The sequence below is a fragment of the Rhinolophus sinicus genome, linkage group LG12 (assembly GCF_036562045.2).
Source record: "Rhinolophus sinicus isolate RSC01 linkage group LG12, ASM3656204v1, whole genome shotgun sequence".
In the NCBI taxonomy this organism is placed as follows: Eukaryota; Metazoa; Chordata; class Mammalia; order Chiroptera; family Rhinolophidae; genus Rhinolophus; species Rhinolophus sinicus.
In genome coordinates, this window is record NC_133761.1 from 30,854,934 (window position 1) to 30,882,564 (window position 27,631).

General features: G+C 34.2%; 1 protein-coding gene across 2 annotated transcripts in view; it reads left to right on the forward strand.

Annotated features, from left to right (window-relative positions):
- The window catches only part of RNF19A (ring finger protein 19A, RBR E3 ubiquitin protein ligase), a 54,309-nt gene extending 33,062 nt beyond the window's left edge, over positions 1–21,247 (forward strand). For both annotated transcript variants that reach the window (XM_019757643.2, XM_074317081.1), the window contains exons 3-10: positions 3,803–4,011; positions 8,987–9,131; positions 9,860–10,022; positions 13,045–13,159; positions 13,633–13,794; positions 17,071–17,284; positions 18,410–18,553; positions 19,059–21,247. In XM_019757643.2, the coding sequence (XP_019613202.1) occupies positions 3,803–4,011; positions 8,987–9,131; positions 9,860–10,022; positions 13,045–13,159; positions 13,633–13,794; positions 17,071–17,284; positions 18,410–18,553; positions 19,059–19,749 (1,843 nt within the window). In that variant the 3' untranslated portion in view covers positions 19,750–21,247. The remainder of the gene's footprint in view (positions 1–3,802; positions 4,012–8,986; positions 9,132–9,859; positions 10,023–13,044; positions 13,160–13,632; positions 13,795–17,070; positions 17,285–18,409; positions 18,554–19,058) is intronic.
- The last annotated feature ends 6,384 nt before the right edge of the window (positions 21,248–27,631 follow it).

The window sequence follows — 27,631 nt, forward strand, 5'->3', positions numbered from 1 at the left end:
GATTGCTCTACATGTCAGCTGTTAGTTTGCTCCAGGTAATTACACTGCCTACTTAAACAATGCTAAATAGATATTCATCATCTGCGTACTATAAGCAGTGAATCATTTTCAGCAAGCTTAAGTCTCTATCTCTAGACTCAAAACTATAAGGAATTTTCATCTTAAAGCAATTTATGAAGCTGTTTTAAGTTTGATTACTGAGAAGAAAATGTGTTTTGAGTTCTCAGGTTTTTTGCTCTACCCCTTCATGTTAGGGATGCTGTGCCAGATTTTGGAACTTCTCTTGTCATGAAATTTTGAAATGGCAAAGTTGACATTCATTCTCCTTTTAATTCTTGTCAAGATGTGATGAACTCCCTAATAGAACTTTCTCTTGGAAGACTCAAATGCCTAAATCACTAATTAAAAATTAAGTCAGTTCTTAAAAGTTTTGTTTAGTGACATTCTATACTGAAAAACCTACAAAGTTTAGAATTATGATACAACCTAATTTCTATTAATCTACCTCATATTTTTATAAATATTTACTTAGAAAGGATATGCTCTTCCTAAGTTTATCTACTTAAAGCACTCTCAGTGTTCATATTAACTGTAGATCTGTTTCCATATTTAATTTGAAAGTTCTTAAGTTTATGTCTAAATTTGGCTTTCACAATTATCACTATAATTGTTGCATTTTATTCTTGCAATACAATGTACATTAATACTTCAGTTGTCCAGTAAAATTTCACTATATAAAGCAACAATATTTTTACTCTTGTTATGTCTAGAATGCCTACCAATGTTTATTTTTAAATGAATATTCAGAAATTAATATTCAATCTAAATGACATATATTGTACTGATGTAGAAATGATAGTAACTTGTATGATTAAATGGGCGTTAATCAAGCACAGTGCAGAGGTACTAGAAATGTCACTGGAGCAGTCATTGCTTATTTGGCCTACTAATGGTCAAGGGCAAAGCTGAAGCTGATTTTGGCCGAATACTGAGTCTAAGCAAACTTCAGTGAATTCCTATTTTATGTTTGGGAAAACTTAGTTGTAGAGAGAGTATGTAACTTACATAAAACTATACAGGGAATAAGTGGTAGAAGTTGAACTTGGACCAAGTAGCCAAAACTTTTCTTCTGCCTTTATAAATTGTTACTGACTTAAAAAAAAATTGTGGTCTTAGCATTGTCCTCTGCACACACACAGCTTCCCCCATTCTGTCCCCTCCTCTTCCCACCTTCTTTCAAGAAAAGGTAGGATAGAGAAGAGATTTAGAAGAAAATGCCTTTCCTTTTCACTGAAATTATTTTGAAGGCTGCTTTTAGATTATAACTTGATAGAAAATAAAGTGTAGAGTCTGAAGATATTTTTATTGAGACTGCAATGAATAAACCCTTTGGGAAAATTTTGAGCTCGGGGAAATGAAACATTGCTAAATTACCTCTGTTGATTTAAATTGCCTTTAATTCAGTCGTGTTTGAACATATTTATACTAGACAGTGGTAATTGCAGAATTGGTATGTCAGAAATAAAGTGGAATTTAAGTTGTCAAGTTTAAAGTGTGAGATAATAAGGGAGCAACAGGTCCAAAACTAGAAGAACTTTCCCTTGAAATTTTGCATAATTTTATAGATTATATTATATAATTTCAATAAATTTAATAAAAATCTCAGTATAATTATTATTTAAATATTTATGCCAGTAACAATAGGAGCCCTGAAAAGTCCCCTAAATTTCCAGGCAAAAGGAAATGTTTGATATTTACAAAAGCCTTTTATTCATAGATAAGACTTGTTTCTCTTTCAGAGAGAACCAGAAACCCCTAGATATTTTTTAATGGAAAGTTTTATTGAGATAATTGTAGATTCATGTATAGTTGTAAGAAATAATACAGAGAAATCCTGTGTATCCTTCACACGGTTTGCCCCAGTGATACCATTTTGCAAAGCTATGAAACAGTATCACAACTGTTAGGTTGGTGCAAAAGTAATTATGGTTTTTGCAATTATTTCTAACCTTTAAAATCGCAATTACTTTTGCACCAACCTAATATTATGCGGGCATTGGTACAATCCACTGATCTTATTCAAATTTCCCCGGGTTTATTTGTACTTGTGTATGTGTTTATTTAGTTATATACCATTTTATCACCTGTAGGTTCATATATCCACCACCATAGTGCAGGTACTGAACAAAGATCCCACATGTTGCTCTTTTATAAATACATATACCTCTCCCCTGCCCTCTCCCCTCCCCCACCCCATCCCTAACCCCTGGCAACCACTAAATCTGTTTTCCATTTCTAAAATTTCATCACTTAAAAATGTTATATAAGTGGAATTATACAGTATGTAACTTTTTGAGATTGACTTTTTTTGTTCAGCCTTATTCTCCAGAGATTCACCCAAAATGTTAAGTGTACAGGTAGTTTCTTTTTGTTCTTGAGTAGTATTCCATGGCGCATATGCACATAGCTGTTTAACCATTTATTTGTTGAAGAAGGACATCTGGGCTGTTTCCAGTTTGGGGCTATTACAATAAAGCTGCTGTAAATATTTGTGTACAGGTTTTTGTGTGAACATAAGTTTTCATTTCTCTGGGATAAATGCCCAGTAGTGCCCAGAATTTATTTTAAGTCAGAAATAAGTTTTTTAAGTGATAGATTTATTTTTTATTTTTTTATTTTTAATTGGGAACAGTGTGTTTCTCCAGGGCCCATCAGCTCCAAGTCATTGTCCTTCAATCTAGTTGTAGAGGGCGCAGCTCAGCTCCAAGTCCAAGTTGCTGTTTTTCAATCTTTTAGCTGCAGAGGATGCAGCCCACCATCCCATGCAGGAATTGAATCAGCAACCTTGTTGTTAAGAGCTCACGCTCAAACCAACTGAGCCATTTGGCCATCCCTCCGGCAGCTCAGCAGCAGCTTGTTGTCTTCAATCTAGTTGTGGAGGGCGCAGCTCACTGGCCCATGTGGGAATCGAACCGGCAACCCTGTTGTTCAGAGCTCGCGCTATAACCAACTGAGCCATCCGGCCACCCAAGTCGGAAATTTTTTAAGTGCCAAAAATATTAACTCAGAAAATAGGTATTAGGACTAGTCATGAATCTACTGTTCTCAGTCATTTATCTAAAGCAAAAAAATTCCTGATTGAGAAAATAAGTTTGTGTACTTTTTGGTAGGAGATTTATACCAGAGACCACTTTTACCATGCATTTTAGAAACAAAAATATGAGAATTTATGCATAAATACAAGATAATCACAAAATTTATGAATTGGCATAGTTTGCCATTAACTGACAGGTATAACTGATCCATAGTCATTATATTTTCAAATAGATAATTTTTTTATCTTTGTGGTTTTAAAAGTAACAAGTAATTGTAAAATCAGAAATGTATACATACATAAAGAAGAAAATTAAAACCCTTATACCAGAAAAACAACTCTTGAGATTTTGGGTGTATTTCCTTCTGGTCTTTCCTATGTGCACACAATACTAACTTTAATAGAATTTTATAAAATTGGGACTATGTATACAGTTTAGGCTATATATACAGTTTGATATCCTAGTTAAAGATTGAAAGTTAAAATTGAACTTTAAAAATGCTATTTATACATTTATATGCCTTCTTTTGTGAACTGTTTATTTTTTCCCTATTTTTATACTGATGAAATAATGTCAGGGCTTATAACTGTTTGCTCATACATAAATAGAAAACGTTTTCAGGAAGAGCATTTAAGTTGGGTAGTATTTTTACTTAATGAGTATCTCTTGTTTTATGTCACATTTTAAATCATTTTTCTTCTTTCAAGATATGCTGTGATAGCATTTGGATGTGCTAGCTGTCCAAAATTAACTTGTGGGCGAGAAGGCTGTGGAACAGAATTTTGCTACCACTGTAAACAGATTTGGCACCCCAACCAGACCTGTGATGCTGCTCGACAAGAAAGAGCCCAGAGTTTACGTCTGAGAACCATACGTTCTTCATCCATTAGTTATAGTCAAGAGTCTGGAGCAGCAGGTATTTATGTCTAACTTTTTCAATAAAATATTTGACATATACAGAACACTAGTTATTTTATATAAAAAACACAGTACAGGGTTGGACAATTAAGTTCGCAAACTCACATAGAAAAAGTGCTGCATACCTCATTGCTGAATATCACTACAGTCACCTTCGAAGTACTTCCCTTGGGAAGCTATGCACCAATGCCAGCACCTAGTCCGCCCTTCAAAGCAATCTTGGAACTCTTTTTCTGGAATGGCATTCAGAGCTGTCATTGTATTACCCTTGATGTCCTGAATGTCATCAAAATGTCTTCCTTTCAATATTTCCTTTATCTTCGGGTAAAGAAAGAAGTCATTGGGGGCCAGATCAGGTGAGTAGGGAGGGTGTTCCAATACAGTTATTTGTTTACTGGCTAAAAACTCCCTCACAGTGTTGTGTGAGCTGGTGCATTGTCATGATGCAAGAACCATGAATTGTTGGCAAAAAGTTCAGGTCATTTTCATCTAACTTTGTCACGCAGCTGTTTCAGCACTTCCAAATAGTAAACTTGGTTAACTGTTTGTCCAGTTGATACAAATTCATAATGAATAATCCCTCTGATAATCAAAAAAGGTTAGGAACATCATTGCAACAAGTTCGCGAACTTAATTGTTAGACATCGTATTCACTTCCTGTTATCACCTGTTCTCCTTTCAGTTTTTAAGTGTTTTATTGTTAGCATTCATGTCCCAGAAGCACTCATTCTATTTTGTGGAAGAAAGTAGTATTGATGTTGGAAAGATTTTATTGTCAAAGAAAAAGGAAGTGTTATGATGACTTAACTGATAGCCGAAGATGGTCCAAAACTGTTGTTTATAAAGGTGTTTTATACAAAGCTTAGCAAATATTTTTAATATTAATTTCAAATATATTACTTTTCGATTATTTCTAATTTTATAACTATCACAAAGTTACATATTTAAAACAGTAATTTTGGAATCCTTTTCATTTACATGTGAAATACATTTTTTAAATTAGTTTCAGGTATACAAAACAATGCAATAGTTAGACATTTGCACCCCTCACAAAGTGATACCCGCCCCCCAATCTGCTACCGGTCTGGCATTGTATATAGCTGTTACAATTCCATTGACTGTATTCCCTATGCTGTACTCCACATCCCGTGAGTCTATACATATCTATTTAATTATAGTTGACATTCAGTATTATTCAACTTCAGCTTCAGCTGTGTAGTGCAGTAGTCACGCATCTACAGTTTGTGAAGTGGTTTCCCTAGTAAATCTAATATCCATCTGGCACCCTTCATAATCTTTACAACATTATCAATTATATTCCTCAAAGTGAAATACATTTTTTGTTTACAGATGTCTCATCCAATTCCAGGATCAAGGATTCAAAATCATACCTCAGTGGGGAGAACACTAAGAACTTGGTGTCTTTGGCTAGCAGTTTAAAAATTAGCTGGGGAACTATACAGGAGCAATGAATGTATGCATCTCATAAATCTCAAAAATTAGAAACAAAATTCTGAATATTCTAATATTTTTTGAGTAAATTCAAAAAGTTAATATTTTATTTATAGAATTTTTATTTTTATTGAGATTTCAATCAGTTTTAGAAATAGTCTCATTTTTCTCACTGGTTGTAAAGGGGAAAAACTTGGAAAAAATGGAAAATTTTCAAGAAAGTAATTTATATTTCTACCAGCAATGTATTGAGATAATCATGTACTTTATGCTGTTAGAAAAAAAAGTCTTATTCCAAACAAAGAAGCAAAAACTCATAGACAAAGACAAGAGTTTAGTGGTTACCAGAGAGTAAGGGAAGGAAGGAGGTTGATAGAAGAGTATGAAGGGGGTCAAATATATGGTGATGGAAGGAGAATCTGGGTGGTGAGCACACAATGTGATGTATAGCTGATGTATTATAGAAATGTACATTTGAAACGTATATAATTTTACTAACCACTGTCACCCCAATAAACTTTTTTCAAAAAAGAAAAAAAGTCTTATGCAACATTTAATGTGGAAATTAAAATTAAATAAATTTAAGTTCAACATTTAATACTTTGTATAATATGGATTTTCATGCTTGTTTGTTTCTATTTCCTTTCCTAAAGATTTGGGGTGATTGTTTCTTTTGATGTAATCTATAAAAAAATTAAAATCTTGGCTTCTCACTGACTTGTGAAAAGAAAAGGGGAAAGCGATGTGCCATCTAAAATGGTTTTGTTAATCCCTGTTATTCGAGATACCTTGGTATTTTTTGTCTCCCATTATCATGATATATTGAAAAATTAACTGCACTTTTAATGATTCGTACAATGGTAATAATTAGGTGGCTATTTCTTTTGAATCAGTCTCCTGAAGATAACTAAGTGTGCTTGATCATGTGATATGTTAAATAATTTATATTATGGTTATATTTGTCTTTAACCTGTGACAGTATTGCATGTACATGAGACTCTTACAGCTACTAGGGATTTTATGCATTTGGAGTTACATTTTAAAGGAACCACATATTTTTCTTTTCTTTTTTACCATGTTTTCCCCCTTCATAAAAATATGTTAAATTGGCTCCCTTCCCCCATCTCTATCCCCTACTACTACCACCCTAAGAGATAACCACTGTTAACATTTGTTGTAAATCCTTATAGTTAATGTGATGGGGTAGGAGCACTGGAGGTTTAAAACAAATTTTGAGAACATAGTGTTTTGTAACCTGTTATTTTTTTCTTAACATGACAATGGCCCACTCTTTAACAGTAATATAAATTATAGTGATCAAAAAAGACAAAAGCCTTATCAAACTCTTTGCATAGGAATGGCAAACCTTTTTTTAGTATAATAAACCTGTGGATTAATTGATTCTTGGTGAATGGGGCATCAATTGACCATCTAATCAGGAAAACAATTTTATTTAGGATTTTTGCATTTTGAGAATATTTTGAGAGCAATATGCCATATACCGTGTTTCCCTGAAAATAAGATGTAGCCGGACAATCAGCTCCAATGCGTCTTTTGGAGCAAAAATTAAAATAAGACCTGGTCTTATTTTACTATAATATAAGACCCTGGCTTATGTAATATAATATAAGACCGGGTCTTATATTAATTTTTGCTCCAAAAGACACATAGAGGTGATTGTCCTGGTAGGTCTTATTTTCAGTTATGTGCATAAGTAAATTTTTTTCTAATTTGTGTTTAAAGCAGAGACAAAGCAGACAAAACAGCCTTTTGTAGATAAATTAAGTATACAGAGAGTGCAAACATGTGGGCACAGGTATATCAGAAAAACATTGCTTATGGTGTTAATTCTCTAACATGTAATCTTAACATATTAAGAGGCTGTTTTGTGTTTTTAGGACCAAAAAAATAAATGGGGATGGCACCTTTCAGTTTGTTCTGAAGATTGCATGTATCAGAGCCAAAGCCTGATTCTTTTTTCTCTAATTGGATGGTTCTAATTGGGATATTTATGACTTGAGTATATTCTAGAATGAGGAAGTTTATCAATTAATATCCCTCTTAAACAGATTATATTAGCATTTCTTTAATGTGAAGTACTAGATGTTAATATCAGCTATAAAAGTCAGCTTTTTTTTTCACTTATTGCCATAATGTTAAAAAATTGTTAACACAGATTTTATGTTCTTTGGATTATTTAAATCATGACATGGATATTTTTAGTTTTTATATTCTAGTAATTATCATTTGTCTTGGTCTGGCTGCATAGTTATCAGTTTGCTCCAAATTGCTTGAATCATTGACACTAATTGAGAGCATTGACCAGTTCATCAGTTAAAAAACACTTTTGGCCCTAAAAGGGGCATTAAAGGAAACCTGAATTCAGTAATAAATCACAGGTAAAATCTGACTGTAAAACTTGTGGAAAGGAAAATAGAATATAGCTTAATGCTTGTATGTAAGAAATTGGAACAAATACTTGCATTCAGTGGCAAGCAGTATACATTTTTTTTCTTAACTGTCTATGTGTAGTTAGGAAATATAGCTGACTAGTAGTAACAATACAATAATTACTGGTTGCTATTTAAATAGATGCCAAGTTCAAAATAGTTATATAATTTGAGGTAACTTACGCTGTGTGAGTGATTCCTAATGTACCTACTTGATTTTAACTTGGCGATTTTGTGAATTGTAACCATATTATATACAAGGAGCATACAACAACAGCATTTCAATAAATGAATAGAAAGGTCAAAGATAACAAATGAAAAACAGTCATGAGCATAACCAACAGATGGTTATTTTAATTCAGAAACTGTGTTTTCCATCATTTAAATGTTTATAACTATATAACCCTTCCTTAACCTCTTACCTCCTCCCTTTTATTCTGGGTACTGATTCTTTGTGAGACCCATCTATCTATTATATGAACTAAAATACGAGGAAAAGGCTACTTTTATAAAGATGTCTGTATTTTTACAGTGCCTATAGTTGATGTTACTTGGAAGAGAGAAGTAAACTCATAGTGCTTTATGTATCTAGTACCTCAGATTAATATCAGATTGTCACTTGGTATTAGTGTTCATTCACTAAAGGAATAGCATATATACTATCTAGCATTTTAATTAAGTGGGGATGGGTAGAAACATTCTAGACATGAAGTGCCAGTTGGAGAAGTCGGTGCTATGGGGTAGGAACAAAGATAAATTTTATGTAGTTCAGTTTGCCTAGGGCTCTCCTTGGTTCTCTTCTCTCTTCACCATTTTGTTATTCTTTGCTGTCACTGTTCTGCTACTTTGTTTGAAAATGTTTACAATTTGAAAATTTAATGTAAAATATGTTCTGTTTCTCAGAAGTAAAGAAAAAAATACTTTGTATACTAAAAGTAGCAGGCGAAAGCTATCGATTAACAAACATGTTAAGATTTTTTTGGCAGTGCTACAATTGATTATCAACTTGAAATAGTTAATTTTTTTAGACCAGTTTTATATACTAAGCAGGTCTCTCTATTTTCCTAATAGCTGATGATATAAAGCCATGTCCACGATGTGCTGCTTACATAATAAAGATGAATGATGGGAGCTGTAATCACATGACATGTGCTGTCTGTGGTTGTGAGTTTTGTTGGTTGTGTATGAAAGAAATCTCAGATTTACATTATCTAAGGTAAGTTTATAGAAACAACAATTTATATCTAAATATAATTTTATATTATAAGACAAAAGGACTTTTTTTTAAAAAAGTGTTATCCTAAGCATTTTTAAACTTGGCATTTATAAGATACTTAAAGGGATCTGCACTTGATCTTAGCCAAAAGGCCGAGAAGCGATAAAAGGGATCTGTTTTATTCTAGTTACATAAATTTAAAAGGAACCAAATTATTCTGCTAGTTATTTGAGATTAATAATCAAAAGTAGGAAACATTTCTTTTGTTTGTTTGTTTTTGTTTTGTTTTTTGTTAAATTAGAAAGCTAGTGTTCAACACCCCTGTAATTATTCTAGGTCATAAATATTTCCATTTAATTTTCTCATATATAAGTTCCCTCATTTAGGTCAGTGTGAGTTTATGATATAATCAGATAACTGTACACCTAAAACAGGGATAATATAAGTATGTTTTGCATTAATATACTCTGCAAAACTAAGGTTTTGAGTGCTAATGGAGGAATAGGATAGATATTTAACCTGAATCCCATTTATTGATATCCTTTTAATATAATTTATCATGGTTTTTACCTTGAATTTTTGGCTTGTAATGAACTCAAAATTTAAAGAAAGGAAAATAATTTCTAAGTATGAGAAGGCTTCTTTTATAGTTACTGTCTTACTCTGTGGTAGTAATTTTTTGTGATGTTTTGTAGCAGTTACTTTACATTCTAATTTTTTTCCATTAGTCCATCAGGATGTACTTTCTGGGGGAAGAAACCCTGGAGCCGAAAGAAGAAAATACTGTGGCAGCTGGGAACACTTGTTGGTGCTCCTGTAGGAATTGCTTTAATAGCAGGCATTGCTATCCCTGCAATGATTATTGGCATTCCTGTATATGTGGGCCGCAAGGTAAAATGCATAATTCCTTGTCAGTTCATTATCTTATTCTCAGTCTTTAGGTTTAGAGTTGAAGATTCTTGCTTTGTCTTTGTTTTGAAAGATTGAGGTCGTTTTTAGTTATCTTCAGAATAAAACAATTTACTATTTTTTCATGAGGTAATAAATTTTCAGTGTTTGGCAAGCTTGTATAGATACATAAAAAGTGTATTTGCTTTAAAATTATCTAAATCTGAAAACTTTAGTTCATTTGTGTTATTAACCAACTTTTAAGTATAGAGTTCTGAAGGATACACACCTGACATTTTTCTCATGGGTATATCCTTATAAAGTCAGTCTATAAAAAGTTAATAGCTAAATAACATGCCCACGGGCAAAGACTAATTAGCCAGTTCTTGAATTATTGCCAACTTCAGTTCAAAGCTTTTTTCTCCCCTTCAGATTGCTGCTATTAGTAAATACACTGTTGTGTAGATTATAACAATCTTGTGAAAATCCAAACTCTAAAATTTACCACTGGCCTATGAGGGATGAATTTTACTTCATTAGCTAAGCAAATAATTCTTTTTTGAAAGATTAAAGGAATAATATGTAAAGTGGCTAAGTAGTGTGCTGCTGTCTAAATTAAGAGAATCTCAGAATTGAGAGGTAACTTTAGAAATTATCTAATCCCAGCCCTGTACCTAAGCAGAACAAAGTATAGGATTTTAAACAAGGGGGAGAAGAGAGACTAATGTTTATTGAGCCCTTACTATGTGGTAGGTGTTTTATGTACTATAACTCATTTCAACCTCACAAAATTTTATGTGTTAGAATATTGAGGTTTAGAAAAGTTTATGCAATTTATCTTTAGTTACATAGAAGCAGAGCTGGGATTTAAACCCAGATGCGCAAAATTTTTATATAGGACCCCTGATAAATTTCCATCTAGCCATTTGTGTACTTCAGTGATGGGGAAACTACCAACTCATAAAGCAGCCCATTTTGTTGTCAGGTAGCTTTTAATTGTTAGAAAATTTCTTACGTTGAGTCAAAATCTGTTTCTCTTTAAAGTGTTTCATTTAATTCTAGTTCTGACTTTTGGGACCAAACTCAAGGCAAGGCTGATCCTCTTCCGCATAACAGCCAATTTTTTTTTTTTATATTCAACGTATATTACTTTCGTAGCTGGAAAAATAGTACATACTACTTTTTTAAACTAATTTTGGGACAGAGGACAAACAGATATTTATGAACCAAATGTTTATTCCAGAAGGTTGAAGTAACTAAGCTTAGATTGTTTAAAGTCCCCAAAATAGTAGCTGATTATAATATTTTTCATGTAGTTATCCAAAGCCAGGTTTTGCTGAAAACAAAACTGTTTATTTGATACTTAGAAATAGAAGTAGAAGGGAAATAGAGACTGTTGTACTGCACACATCTACAAATAATTTATAGAGGAGAGATTATTTACCTCATTGTTCAAGTCTTCGGTGCAGTTACAAGTCTTTATTCAAGCATGTACTCAAAGGGTTGCAAGTTGATGAATTAGTTTTCTGTTGAAACAGTGTTCTCTGTGGTGTTCACGGATACAAACCAGCCCAGGAAAACCTATTAAGTTGATAAAGAACCTAAAAGTTGAGCCTTTACTTTCAATAACAAATAGAAAATGAAACACAGAATGGTAAAACAGAAAAAATAAAATTGAACCAGAACTAGTGGGATGTTATGATCACTGTAATTTAGCATTGGTACTTGAGGATGCAAAATTTTCTGGAAGACTCCTTTCTCTTGGCAGCCTGCCTTTGCGAGTCTGCTCCATCGGTTTTCAGTTTTGGCTTTTCTCTGCTTTGGTGCTAAGTTTTCTAGGAATGGGAGTGGGGAGGAGCAAGAATTAGTTGCAGTACTGCAGGATAATGAAAGGTACCATACAGATTGCTTGTGTGGACTATTTAGGAAATACAGAGGCCCATTCCCTGGGAACATACAGTCAGTGCTTGGAAACAGGATTCTGACTATAAATATAAATATTCTTTGTCCCATACATACTTCACCCACCTCCCCACTCAACTTTTTCACAGTATAGTATATCCTACAAGATTCACTGTACTTTACAGCCATCAAAATAATCATAAATTTTTTATTAAGCCTCATATGTAATATTGTTTATAAATCAAGTATTTTATTTTAGAGACAACCTGTACACTTTTGAGGCTGTTTTGAATTTGTCCTGAAACAGAGTAATAAAAAAGTACTTTATTAGCTTTAAGCCCTTGCAAACCACGAGAACAAAGATACTGAGCTATTTCTCAAAGTTCATGTAATATCTCACAATCTGCTTTCATGGTAATACTAAATTCTGTTTATGAACACCTGAACAGTACAAAGATGCTAAGTAGATCCAACTCCTGTCTTCTGGCAGCATTGTTTATTTTTCTCTCTCTCTCCCTCCACCCCCTCTCTCACTACTTTGAGCTATAAATGAAAGCCCAGGATTCTGAGTTATTTGGTAATCTCTGTCTTTATAAAAAGGAATCTGAGGAAAAAATGATTATATTTAGTGATGTTTGCTTATTAGTACTGCTTTTTGAAGTCAGTTTTTAAGAAAGTATTGTGGGAACCTCCCATAGGAGCCCATTTCTACCATTTAGGGATGCTTATTTAGAAAGAAACCTGTGGAATGTTAAATTTCTCAAAAATAATCTTATTAGTCAAACATCCAAACTATGTTGGAAATAATATTTTTAATTCCTTCTTCTTTGTTCAAAACATGATTATACTATTCTTGAATAAGATTATAAAGACTACTTTTTCTCAAGACTATTTAAAGGTAAATACAAAGTAAAATCTATTAAATCACTATCTTATGTAAGCAAATTATATGTAAGAATATGGTTTAAAAACAGTAGTAATACGTTTACCTTGAATTAGGACACTTAACTATGAAATTGTAAGAGAAATCAGTTTAAACTTCTAGCGAATATAGATTTATTTCATTCAAATTAAGTATGTAATGTATTTTTTCTTTAATCCCCCACCTCCATTTTAATTCAAGATTCACAATCGATATGAAGGCAAGGACGTTTCAAAACACAAACGGAATTTGGCCATAGCAGGTGGTGTAACGTTGTCTGTAATTGTATCTCCAGTTGTAGCTGCAGTAACTGTCGGTAAGAAAATGCTTTAAATTACCAATTACCCCAAATTTGATAAAATTAAGGTTTCTTGGAAGAATTTTAAAAAACAAAACATTATGATGTTGAGGTTAAAAGAGTTATTTTTAAAAAAATTTAAAGACAATTTAAGCTGAACCTACAGAAAGCCTCTCATTTAGTAACTGTATTGGTTAAAAGTATTATAGACTCTAGCCTTAGAATAGTTGGTAAATTACCTGTGGCCTCCCCCCTAATACAGTTTAGAACCCTGGCACTTGAAAAAGTTTACATCTTTTTTTAAAAACACGTGTGAGCCTAGAACCTTTGAATTTGCTTGTGTCCCTAAACATCTGAGTAAATCCACTTTTGGCAAGGATTGCAGAACCCTAGCATTTTCTCCTGTATACTTTCTCAAACTGAATTTTTAAAACTCATGCTTCTATGATTTATTTTTTTGGTTCATAATGACTAATTTGTTTCCTCTTTAGGTATTGGTGTTCCTATTATGTTAGCTTATGTTTATGGCGTTGTTCCAATTTCTCTCTGTCGAAGTGGAGGTTGTGGAGTCTCAGCAGGAAATGGAAAAGGAGTCAGGATAGAATTTGATGATGAAAATGATATAAATGTTGGTGGAAATAACACAGCTGTAGGTAAGTCCTTTAAGGAAAGGAAGAAAATTTTTTCCTAATTGTTTAAACAGGGGAGACTGTAGACAAGTCAGAATTTCCATTGCCCTCCTTTTACTAGGCCTAATAATGTTCATCCAGAGAAGTACATCTGTGAAGTGGACTACCGAGGAAACACCAATGGATGAAAGAGGGTGGACTAGTTCTAGGTATCTAATCTCCGGTGGAAATATGTCTTAGAAATTCCAGACTTTTAATCTTAAATTTTCCCTAAAACATTACAAATCCTTAAGGAAAGGCTATAAAGAGAAATACAGTTCGTAAAAGAAGTACAGATGGCAGATGAGTAGAAAATATCTTCAACATAGTGTTATTCAAAGAACTATGAATTAGAACAATAACTGGAGAATGAAAAGGCCTGCATAGACAACCAATAGGAGTAAAAGTTAATAAACCTTAAAACATGTACGTATTCTATATTCCAGCAATTCTTATTATAGAAATTTGTCTTAGGGAAATAATCAGGCAAATGTGCAAAGATAACATCCACTTTGTTACTTCCTATTGTCTTTTGAACTCACTCCAATCAGATTTTGGACCCTACTACTCCAGAATTTCATCTCTACCACTCCACCAAAGCAGAGTTACCAATGACCTCCATGTTACCAAATATAGTGGTCATTCTAGGTTTTCATCCTTTTTTTAAAGATTTTTATTAAAATGTAGCTAACATACAATATTATATTAGTTTCAGTGGTACACCATAGTTATTCAATATTTACATACCTAAAGAAGTGATCACCATGATAAATCCAGCAATCATCTGATACGGTACCATGCTATCACAGTGTTATTGACTATGTTCCCTATACTGTATATTACGTCCCTATGACTTACTTGTTTTATACCTGGAAATTTCAACCTCTTATTCCCTTTCACCTTTTTGGCCTTCATCTTAATATAAGAGACTATCTGACATGGTAGACTGTGCTTTCCTTCTTGAAACATTTTCTTTATTTGTCTTCTAGAAAACCATTTCTCATCTCATCGTATCTCCTGGCCACTCCTCAGTCTTCTTTGCTGGTTCATTTTTCTCTCCTAACCTCTAAATTTTGGAGTTTCCCAGGGCTCAGTTCTCAGACTTCTCTTCTTCTCTACATATACTCGCTAGGTAATCTCAGATTAAATAATACATAGGCCGACTGCTCTTAAATTTATATCTAAGCTGGAACTCTCCTCTGAACTTCACACTTGTACATCTCTCTCTCTTTTTTTTTACTTTTATTTATTTTTATTGTTAAAAGAAAACCCTGACAGAGTAAGATCCAAATATTAGCTTAAGAAGTGATGAGGGTAATTTTTTCAGTTTGCCAAACACTGGAAATGCATGTTGAAATAGACCAATTCACAAGAAACATGGATAAAACCCAACCAAGTTAGGGAAAAAAAAAAGACATTTGAATTTATTCAATAATAAACAATAGAGAAACTGGCAGATTCTCAATTTCTCAAATTTTATGAAAAAAATTAAAATTTAAAAGTATTTAATTTATTTAAAGGGAAAGAAAACAGTTAAACAACTACTTCTTCCTTTTGTAGGATCCTTACCACTGAGACTGCATGGCTTAGTCCATGAGAGAGCTCAAGTTGATTAGTAATCCTTATTGTGCAAACTTGTTGTTTACTGTTTGTGTCACGTTGCATCTCAATTCATTGTTTCGATCAGAGAATCCAGTGGGCTGTGTTGCTCCAAGCTTTGTGTTGCTGGGACCCTCCCATCTTGGGCCATCCTGAGTCTGTGTCATCAGCATAAAAATATCCCCACATCATGCTTTCTCCTGACTGGCTTCATTTCACATCTGTTTTCTTTAATCTGCACTTGAATGTCTAATGAGAATTTTAAGTTTAACTTTCTATAACAAACTCTTCACTAACACCTGTTGTTGTCTCCATCATCCTTGCCTCATTAGGCAGCTTCTCCATTTTTGCTATTGCTTTACCAAAAACCTTCACTCATGATGACTCCCCCTTTTCCCTTCTGACCCCGTGTCTGATTCATCTGCAAATTCTGCTACTTCCTTCAATATTTAGCCATAATCCAAGCATTCTCACCTTCTCCACTGCTATTCCATTAGTCTACATTACTGTCCTCTTTCCTGGACTATCATAATGGCCTGTTAACTAACTGACCCATCAGCTTCTCAGTTTCCACTTACTATTCCACAGTGCAGTCATAGTGATACTTCTAAAACATAAAAATCAGATGATGTCTTTCTTATGCTCAAAACTCTCCCAGTTTTTCTAATTGTACTAGGGGGTCGGGGGAAATTCTGTCCTTATCATGACCCAGAAGACCCCACGTGATCTGTCCCAGGCTGCATCTCTGAACTCATCTCGTCACTTTCCTCTTTTATACCAGTCTCCTTGATGTTTTCAAGGATGTCAAGCACACTTCCACTTCTAGGCTTTTAAACTTGCAGTTCCCTCTGCCTGGAATACTCTTCCCCCAGATAATTTCATGGCTCCTTCACTTCCTTCAAGTCTCTACAAGGGTTACTTTATCCAAGGGGCCTTCTTCAGTCACATTACAGAAAAGCACACGGCATGCACGTATACCGCGCATCGCTCTCACTGCCTCTCACTACTGCCCCTTTACTTGGAGTTATTTTTTCTCATAGCGTTTATTACCATATAATTTTATTTATTGCTTTCCCCAACTAGAATGTGTAAGATTCTTGAGGGCAGAATTTATGTCCCCAGTGCTTAGAACAGTGTGGTATGTAATAGGAACCCAAATATTGGAACAAATAAATGAGTCCTTCAATACAAAGCATTACTGTACTTGGAATATAGTGGTATCAGATCTTGTAATAGCTTGTAGACAGTTGGAACCATGGACTCTATCTAGAAATCAACTTTGGCCCATTCTTATTGACCTAGAGAATAATAAACTCTTTAAATGACACTGTTACTGAAAACTGTCACATAATTTTCCTCCAAAGATAGCTAAATCTTTCAGTAATCACGTTTTTATAGAATTCCTAAATCTTCTAGATTTTTAAAAAAATAGTGATCATCTAAAACTGAAGGCTAGTCCTTAATCCAGCTTTACTCTCTGAAATATTTCCCTTTATTCTTACCCCATAGTTAGATGTCCCTGACTCCAGATATTTTTTCTGTTCCTGTGTATGTTTTTATACTTTATATGATAAAATGCCCTATCCGAAATCATGGAGGAATTTAAGAAGAGGGACATTAATAATTGTACTTATTTAATGTCTTTGAAATATTTGCATTTAGACACGACTTCAGTAGCAGAAGCAAGACAGAACCCTAGCATAGGGGAAGGAAGTGTTGGTGGTCTGACTGGCAGTTTGAGTGCAAGTGGGAGCCACATGGATCGAATAGGAGCCATTCGAGACAATCTGAGTGAAACAGCCAGCACCATGGCACTGGCTGGAGCCAGTATCACGGGGAGTCTGTCAGGAAGTGCCATGGTAAACTGTTTTAATAGGTAAGAAAAATGTGCTTTGTTTTGTTTTGGTCTTTTATTAACTACAAATTAATGATTTGATGAGGAGAATTTTGAGCATGATGATTACATATAACCCTACTATGTCAGGGTTGAAAACAGTAAAGTTAAAAAAATGAAATTGAGTGGCAAACAGTCAGTAAGGAGATTTTTACTTGTTTGGATTTTCTGTCACAGTAGACCCATGATGCAGTAAAATCCAAATTTAAGGCGTAACATTCTGCCAATTTTTTCACTGCACTTGTCAGATTTTATGTTTGAACCAATGCTGGAGCTGCTTCAGTGGACATAGTAAAGGCAGTGCTTAAGCCTGGACCTTACCTCTGGAGGTGCAACAGCTGGATGTTAGGAAATGAGGCATTGGTTGAGCTCTGGGGGAGGAGGCAGAGTCAGGATACCCAGGAACGCATGAACCGAAGCCAGGGTGATCTGCCTGGTTCCTTTTATGTATTAATGGTTATTTCATTCTCACCAAGTCTATTACCAACAGTCACTGTTCTTCACCTTTGTTTATTAGCTTTTTTTTTTCTTTTTGTAGCATAGGGGAGAGTACATGAATTAAAAGAGAAATTGGTTAGATTTATTTTTAGGTAGTTTGCTTTTAAACACAAAACTCGTAAGTTACACTGGTGCATATTATTATGTCTCTTTAAAAGACTCAAGTATTAAATTTATAGAACCACTTTTAATATATAGATGCCAAGGATTTTTTGATTCACTGATCTGTCGACAATGTAGAATGGTTTTTAATATATTTGGATATTGTGTTTTGCATTGAACATGGCAAGCAAAGTGCCACATCCTGAGTGAAAATAATGGAGCATATTTAAGTTAAAATCCTTTATATCTCTCTGTGTTATTCTGTTGCTACCCTACTTGGAAAACAGCTAATTTCCCACATTTTATTTGAATGGTTCTTACTCTTCAGTGTGCTATAGTAGAATTAGAATAATTAAATAAAAAGAAACTTAAAAAATAATGTTTATAGTTGTTTCTAAATAGCTTCTTATTACTAGGGTCCTTAACTGAATTATTTAAAGATACATATTATAGTAGTGCTGATATTATATGTATTTTCAGTTTTTATCAGATATCCCCTTCTTTTAGGTTGGAAGTACAAGCAGATGTGCAGAAAGAGCGGTGCAGTCTAAGTGGAGAATCTGGCACGGTCAGCTTGGGGACAGTTAGTGATAATGCCAGCACCAAAGCAATGGCGGGATCCATTCTGAATTCCTATATCCCATTGGACAAGTAAGGAAATATCCCTATCATTAGACAAAATTATCGTGAATAATGGTTATCAACTGTTAGGTTCTCTGGGAAAAGAAAATGGTGAGATGACCAAAATAGGCAAATCCATAGATACAGAAAGTAGATTAGTGGTTGCCAGGGGTTGGAAGGAGGGAAGAATGGGAACTAACTGCTAATGGGTATAAGGTTTCTTTGCGGGATGATAGAAATGTTCTGAAGTTAGGTAGTGATGATGGTTGCACAACTCTGAATATATGGAAAACCACTGAATTGTACCATTTAAACAGGTAAATTTGTAGCTGCTTCTGTTTTTTTTAATTGAAGCATTATTATAGTCCTTTTTATTTCAAGCAGTTGTTTTTAATAGAATGTATCCTGAGTTAATTTGTTCTGATAGCTTTTATATAGTCTTTGAATTTTTCACACAGAAATGCTTCCCCCTTTGTTGTCATCTGAATAAAAATAAGGAAGTTAGAAATTTATATTTGTTACTCTTATGTTCCAGAGAAGGCAACAGTATGGAGGTGCAAGTAGATATTGAATCAAAGCCATCCAAATTCAGGCACAACAGTGGAAGCAGTAGTGTGGAGGATGGCAGTGCCCCCCGAAGTCACCAGGGTGGTTCATCCAGTGGCTTGCCTGAAGGTAAATCCAGTGCCACGAAGTGGTCCAAAGAAGCAACAGCAGGAAAGAAATCAAAAAGTGGTAAATTGAGGAAAAAGAGTAACATGAAGATAAATGAGACCAGAGAGGATATGGATGCACAGTTGTTAGAACAACAAAGCACGAACTCAAGCGAATTTGAGGCTCCATCCCTCAGTGACAGTATGCCATCTGTAGCAGATTCTCACTCTAGTCATTTTTCTGAATTCAGTTGTTCTGACCTAGAAAGCATGAAAACTTCTTGTAGCCATGGTTCCAATGATTATCATACCCGCTTTGCTACTGTTAATATTCTTCCTGAGGTAGAAAACGACCGTCTGGAAAATTCCCCACATCAGTGTAGCATTTCTGTGCTTACCAAAACTGCTTCATGTTCAGAAGTTCCACAGTTGAATCATATTGCTGAAGAACATGGTAACAATGGAATAAAACCCAATGTTGATTTATATTTTGGTGATGCACTAAAAGAAACAAATAACAACCACTCACAACAGACAATGGAATTAAAAGTTGCAATTCAGACTGAAATTTAGGCCTATAAATGCTGCAAAATAGTTACCACTGAACAACTTTGTTTGGAGCTGGTTGAAATATATGTGATTAAGTTTCAAGTTACCAGTAAATGCCGGGTTACATAATCATAATGCAGATATGTTTTCTGTGTTCAGCAAAGCATTGTGTTTCATGTGGATCTGAATTACCAAACTATGAAATGAAGGCTTTAAAAGTGCATTATTGTAAGGACAACAGTTCTTCAGAGAAGTATGTTTTGTGCATTTGCCACAAAACATTGCTTGAAGCACATACTTGTGTATTTAGATAGAAATTTGGCTTAATTTATAATCAATATAAAATACTAATGCAGTTCTACAGCATTCTTATGAAGAAAACTTGAGGCTTAGGGTTAAGTGGTTAGTGACATTTTATTGAAACCACTAAGGGATACTGTTTAAAGAACCTTGCAGGTTACTCTTAGTATATGATATTCTTTGTAACATTTCATAACTGGGCATAAATTTAATTTTTTCTTCATATGCGATGTGGATATGTAAAGCTTCATGCAGCCCACATGCTACCACTTGGATACTTAGACACTTTGAGCAAGATTGTGGCAGTTTTTGCACAACTTTGAAATAGAAATACCTGGTACTCTACATATCTTGTGTATTGTTGATGCCATCTTAGAAAAAATGTATGAAGGTAGGTAATTAAGTGTACTGACAGCGCCAAATAAGATATATAAAACTCCAAGACAAAATTCCATTCATTTATAAGTATTACAAAAAAAGTCATCTTTCACTAAGTGGAAGTTTGCACCCCATTGATTCGTGGTGCCTTTGGTATAGACTGGATTTTAAGGGTCTAGTTGTTTGAGGATTTTGTATTATTTTCCATAATGTTCTCTCTAGCCACTTTGGATTGTGTAGAAAAATACAGGATAGGTAAACATAAATAGGATTAATAATAGCAATGCTGAGAAAGTATTAGCCTACCAAAGACACACTCAGGCTTTAGTGAGTAACTTTACATAACCTCAGTTTTTAACACATGCGTATCTTCTCCAATCATGAAATCAAAGTACGGTGCCGAGTTTGTACCAAGTACTAAGGAGGGGTTCACGTGTGACTGGCTTTATTTCCTTTTACTTCTGTTTATGGAAGATGTTCAGCTGACATAAACAGAAGTTGGCCAAAATACTGCCTGTACTGTTGAATTCCTATATAAGTCACTTAAATAAAACAGGTTAACCTCAATGATAGCAATTAAAATGTTCCATCTTCTGTGTTTCTTTTTAAGTATTACCATTTTGGTGCTATTGAGCGTTTTCTTTTGATCAAAAGAAAAATGCTATGGGCTGCGGTCTTCTTCCATCACTTTTTCTCACAGGTCCATTAATATGCTTATAACACTAGTGCCAGTTATTTTATTTGATAATGCTTATTATGGTATTTGTATATTTGTTTGCATTCCAATTTTGTTCAATAAGTGTGTGTAAACTGCATACATGAAATAAATGTAAATACTGATGTATTGCTGCCTTATGTATGATTTGTGCACAGGCGTTTTTATAAGAATGGGAATGTACATTTGCTATGTAGTAGTTATTCATAAATACTGCAAGCCAGTGAGATGATTCTGCATTTGGTCTCAGCCCAAAAGAAAACATTTGCTGAACATCTCAACAAACAAGTGTTAGACACTTTTCTTCGTGTCTAATACCTGCCTTTCCATCAGAAAGAAGCTGCTTTATTCATCAAAATAACTTCATTTTTTCAGAGTAAATTGTTGGAAAATAAATAGGTCTATCATTAAATTGTGAAGAGATAAATATAAGCCTCATCTTTTTTTAAAAATGTTTGTTGGGGTGACAATTGTTAGTAAAATTACATAGATTTCAGGTGTACAATTCTGTATTGCATCATCTATAAATCCCATTGTCTGTTCACCACCCAGAGTCAGTTCTCCTTCAATCACCATATATTTGACCCCCTTTACACTCATCTACCACCCTCCTCCCCCCTTACCCTCTGGTAACCACTAAACTATTGTCTGTGTCTATGAGTTTTTGTTTCTCATTTGTTTGTTTTGTTCTTTTGTTGTTTTTGGTTTATATACCACATATCAGTGAAATCATATGGTTCTCTGCTTTTTCTGTCTGACTTATTTCACTTAGCATTATAATCTCAAGATCCATCCATGTTGTCACAAATAGTCCTATTTCATCTTTTCTTACCGCCGAATAGTATTCCATTGTGTATATATACCACAACTTCTTTATCCATTCATCTATTGAAGGACATTTTGGTTGTTTCCATGTTTTGGCCACCGTAAATAAAGCTGCAATGAACATTGGAGCACACGTGTCTTTATGTATAAATGTTTTCAGATTTTTTGGGTAGATACCCAGGAGAGGGATTGCTGGGTCATATAGTTATTCGTAATTTTTTGAGGAACCTCCACGCTGCCTTCCATAGCGGCTGCACCAGTCTGCATTCCCACCAACAGTGTATGAGGGTCCCTTTTTCTCCACAGCCTTTCCAACACTTGTTACTATTTGTCTTGTTGATGATAGCCATTCTAACTGGGGTGAGGTGGTATCTCATTGTGGTTTTTATTTGCATTTCTCTGATGATTAGTGATGTTGAGCATTTTGTCATTTGTCTATTTGCCATTTGTATGTCCTCTTTGGAGAAATGTCTCTTCAGATCCTCTGCTCATTTTTCAATTGGGTTGTTTGTTTTTTTGTTGTTGAGTTGCACAAGTTCCTTGTATATTTTGGATATTAGCCCTTATCGGAGGCACTGTTTGCAAAAATCTTCTCCCATTCAGTTGGTTACCTCTTTATTTTATTGATGGTTTCTTTTGCTGTGCAGAAGCTTTTGAGTTTGATATAGTCCCATTCATTTATTTTAGCTCTTACTTCCCTTGCCTTTGGAGTCAAATTCATGAAACGCTCTTTGAACCCAAGGTCCATAAGTTTAGTACCTATGTTTTCTTCTATGCAGTTTATTGTTTCAGGTCTTATGCTTAAGTCTTTGATCCATTTTGAATTAATTTGGTACATGGTGACAGATAGAAGTCCAGTTTCATTCTTTTGCACGTGGCTATCCAATTCTGCCAGCACCATTTATTGAAGAGGCTGTCTTTTCTCCATTGTATGTTTTTTGCTTCTTTGTCAAAAATTATCTGTCCATATTTATGTGGTTTTATTTATGAGTTCTCAATTCTATTCCATTGGTCTACGTGTCTGTTTTTTTGCCAATACCATGCTGTTTTGATTATTGTAGCCCTGTAGTACAGCTAAAGTCAGGGAGTGTGATACCTCCATAATTGTTCTTTTTTCTTAAGATTGCTTTGGCTATTCAGGTCTTTTGTGGTTCCAAACAAATCTGATTTTTTGTTCTATTTCTTTAAAAAATGCCATTGGGATTTTGATGGGGATTGCATTAAATCTGTATATTGCTTTGGGTAATATAGTCATTTTAACTATGTTGATTCTTCCAATCCATGAGCACGGAATGTCTTTCCATTTCTTTGTGTCTTCAATTTCTTTTTAAAATGTCTTGTAGTTTCCAGCATTTAAGTCTTTCACATCCTTGGTTAAGTTTATTCCTAGGCATTTTATTCTTTTTGCTGCAATTGCAAAAGGGATTGTTTTTTTTTGTTTGTTTCTTTTTCTGAGATTTCATTGTTAGTATATAGGAATGCAAGGGATTTTTGTACGTTTATTTTGTAGTTGGCAACTTAATTGTATTTGTTGATTGTTTCCAATAGCTTTTTGGTGGAGTCTTTAGGGTTTTCTATATATAGCATCATGTCATCTGCAAAGAGTGACAATTTAACTTCTTCATTCCCAATTTGGATGCCTTTTATTTCTTTGTCTTGCCTGATTGCTCTGGCGAGGACTTCCAACACTATGTTGAAAAGCAGGGTACAGCCCTGTCGTGTTCCTGAACGTAGAGCAAAGGGCTTCAGTTTTTCACCGTTGATTATGAGATTAGCTGAGGGTTTGTCATATATGGCCTTTATTATGTTAAGATATTTTCCTTCTATACCTATTTTATTAAGTGTTTAAATCATAAATGGATGTTGTATCTTGTCAAATGCTTTTTCTGCATCAATTGATATAATCGTATGATTTTTGCCCTTTGTTTTGTTTATATGATGTATCACATTGATGGATTTGCGGATGTTGAACCATCCTTGTGCCCTGGGGATGAACCCCACTTGGTCGTGATGAATAATCTTTTTAATGCATTGTTGCATCCGATTTGCTTTCTAGAATTTTGTTTAGGATTTTTGCATCTATATTCATCAGAGATATTGGTCTGTAATTCTCTTTTTTTGTGTTGTCCTTACCAGGTTTTGATATTAGGGTAATGTTGGCTTCATAAAATGAGTTAGGGAGTACTGTCTCTTCTTCAATTTTTTGGAAGAGTTTGAGCAGGACTGGTATTAGATCCTCTTTGAAGGTTTGGTTATAAGCCTCATCTAACAGAAAAGTAAAAAGATCTTAAAAGGCTATTTTAAGAGATTCATTCTACTCTAGCAACATTAGATCATGAAACTAGAGCCATTTGAAATGAAGCTAACGATGGACATTTTGGTTGTTTTCATATCTTAGATATTGTGAATAGTGCTGCAATAAACATAGGGATGCATATATTTTTGAATTAGTGTTTTGGATTTCTTTTGATAGACAATTGGATAAAGAAACCATGTTACGTTTATACAATGGAGTATTATTCAGCCATAAAAAAGAATGAAATCTTACCATTTGCAACAACATGGATGGACCTAGAGAACATTATGCTAAGTGAAATAAGTCAGATTGAGAATGAGAAAGACAAATACCATGTGATCTCACTTATATGTGGAATCTAAAGGACAGAATAAACGAGCAGACAAAGAAAATCAAGCTAATAATTGTAATGACACACTTTCTGTTCTCGTAGCCTCCCTATAAAATGCATAGCTGGTTTTTCTGTTACATAGTTAATACTTCATGAAAATAATCTGTGAACGTGTTGACTGCTTTCTTGACATTTCAGTACAACACCAAAGATTAAATGGAAAGCTTAATGATTTTAGGAGGAATACAGAAAAGTGGCACCGTGTAAACTAGTGTAGTTCAGTTTAGCCCATCTCTCCTCTGGTTGTATCCCCAAACAATATCACCTCAATCTCACTTTTTAGATGCTCTAAACCTTTCAGCTGGCTTCAGAAGTTCCTTCATCTCCCAGAAATTCTTCAAACATGGATTAGTTTAGGACCAAGCCAGATTCCCCTGGAGCTCAACTCTGGACTAGCCTAGAATGAGAGAACACGCTAGGGTTCAAGATAGGCCTTAACTCACCAGAATCTTTTAAAAACACTTTGCTTTTTTAAGTTTATTAAGCCCTGTGGGAAAATCACAAGGTAGTGAGAAAGAAGAATACAAAGATAATAATAGTATATCCTACTGTTCATTATGTAGAACACCAGTTTAACTGGATTGTCCTAAAAGTATAAATTCCCAACTTCAGAGCATTGAATTAGTAAGCTTTTTATGTTAAATTTACAACATCCATCACTCCTATTTTCACTGTAAATTGAGTTAATTTATAAATATGTAAGGCTTTCCATAGCATATTATCTAGTTCAATAGAAACTTTGATTACCAAGGGATGAAATATATGTTAAAAACCATCAGAGCTATTAATTTCTACATGACATAAGCAAAATACGTAAACTCCTGCTTCTTAGATCATTTTGCCTTTCTAGTCACAGTCATCAAGATTCTCAGGGCTACATTTTATATGGTTCCTTTTAATGGGTTTGTTGTTTCACTAATTTCCCTTATTAAAGTAAAAGATACCATTGCTAAAAACCAATATTTACATACTGGTTGGTTTTGAATCCCAAAATAGTGTTCTAAACTTGATGAGAGTTACAGATAGTATTTTGGTAGCCATCATTTAATAGGTGAATAGTAAAAGGGAGTTTGCAGATTTGAAATTTAGTTCAAATTTAATCACTATATTTCATATTCCAGTCAGAATTTTTGTGATTTCTGCCAATTTATTTATTCATTCAACAAAGTAACAAAGTAGCTCTGGAGCTACAGCATTGTATCAAATAAATAGACACTCTGGCTTCAATGAGCTTATAATTGGGAGACATAAATAATAAACATCCGTACAGTTTAAAATAATGTCAGATGATGGGTACTGTGCAAAATACCTGGTGAGAAATAAAGTGACTAGAGGTATTGTGTAGTGCTGTTTTATACAGTAAAAATGCAAAGGCTCTCTTCTTAGATGATACTTATCCAAAGATCTAAAGGACGTGAGGGAAGAACTATGTAGACATACCTCACAGATGAGCATTCCAAAAAGAGATCTTTTTCCAGGTGAGTTAATGGACAATTTAGACATCAATCTTGGAATTTATTTGGTATTTAATAATGCAGGTCTGCCACCTTGTTTTTCTTGCAGAATGTCTTGACTATTCTTGGCACTTTACATTTCCCATAAACATTTTAGAATAACCTTGTTGAGTTCCACCAATTTTGACTGGGATTGCATTGAATCTGTAATTATCCTATAGAGGTGTCATTTTTGGTTTGTTACTAATAGTATATAGAAATACAGCTGATTTTAGTGTAATGATTTTGTATCTGTGAGATATTACTCTTTTAATTCTAATAGTTTAGATTCTTTGAGATTTCTGTATATAATCATTATGAATAATTTATTTTTAACAAAACTATTGCAGTGCTTTGAAGTGTCAATACTTTCTCTGTACCTTTAAAGTATTAACTTATTTACTATCAGAACAAGCCTCTGAAGGAGGTACTCATATCCCCGTTTTACAAATGAGTAAACTGAGGCACAGAGTACTTTGCCCAGAGTTGCATAGTTGGCAAGTAGCAGAGCCAGGATTCAAACTGTTTTAAGTTTCTTCCTCTTCAATCTTTACATCATATACAGAGGGTGCCAAAAAAATATATACACATTTTAAGAAAGGAAAAAACTATTAAAATTGTAATACTCAATATATACTGATAAAAAAAAGGACGAATACAAGTCACGTTTGACATCTGCAATTATAAGAGGTGCTCAAAGTGGTTACCGTCAGTATCCAGACACTCCTGATTATGGCGAGCTACTGCTTGAGCAACGTTGACCAAAGTGTCCACTTGTATACATTTTTTTTGCACCCCCGGTATTTCTTTTTCTGGCCCATTTGCATTGGCTAGGACTTCAAGTGTAAGGTGCTAAATAGCAGTGATTATGGGGGCATTATTGACTTGGAATAATTTCAAAGGGGAACCTTTGAATATTTCAACCATTAATTATATTTGCTGCAGCAATATCTATAGATACCCTTTATCAAATTTATTAAAGTCTCTTCTAGCTCTTAGTTTGCCAAGCATTTTTACCTTGGGAAATATGTTGAATTTTATTGGCTGCTATTTGGGGGAGGAGGCATCTATCATATAATTGTAGTTTATTCCTTTAGTGTGTTGTTATGGTGAATTTGATTTTTCAAATGTTAAACTTTACCTCCTGTGATAACCTTCAATATCAGATTGTGTGAAATTGGAATCAAGTCTTCCTTGAATGTTTGGTAGAAACTGCTCTTAAGGTCGTCTGGGCCTCTGAATGTTTTGTCTTTTAATACCACACTGAGCAGGCTTTCGGGTTAGTTTTCAGATACATAATATGAGCAGTAAGGTATGGAAAGCTCTTCCCTCTATAAGAATGTACTAGTTGTAGAATGTGTCAATTTTGCTGGCTCTATGATGACAACATAGTCCTGCTTTTTTTGTATCTTTCCAGCCTTTTGGAGCACCTATTTCTGCTGTCTCTTGACCTGCATGAAGGAGGTGAAACTTAGATATTTCACAGCGCATGTGTACCAGCTGCCTCC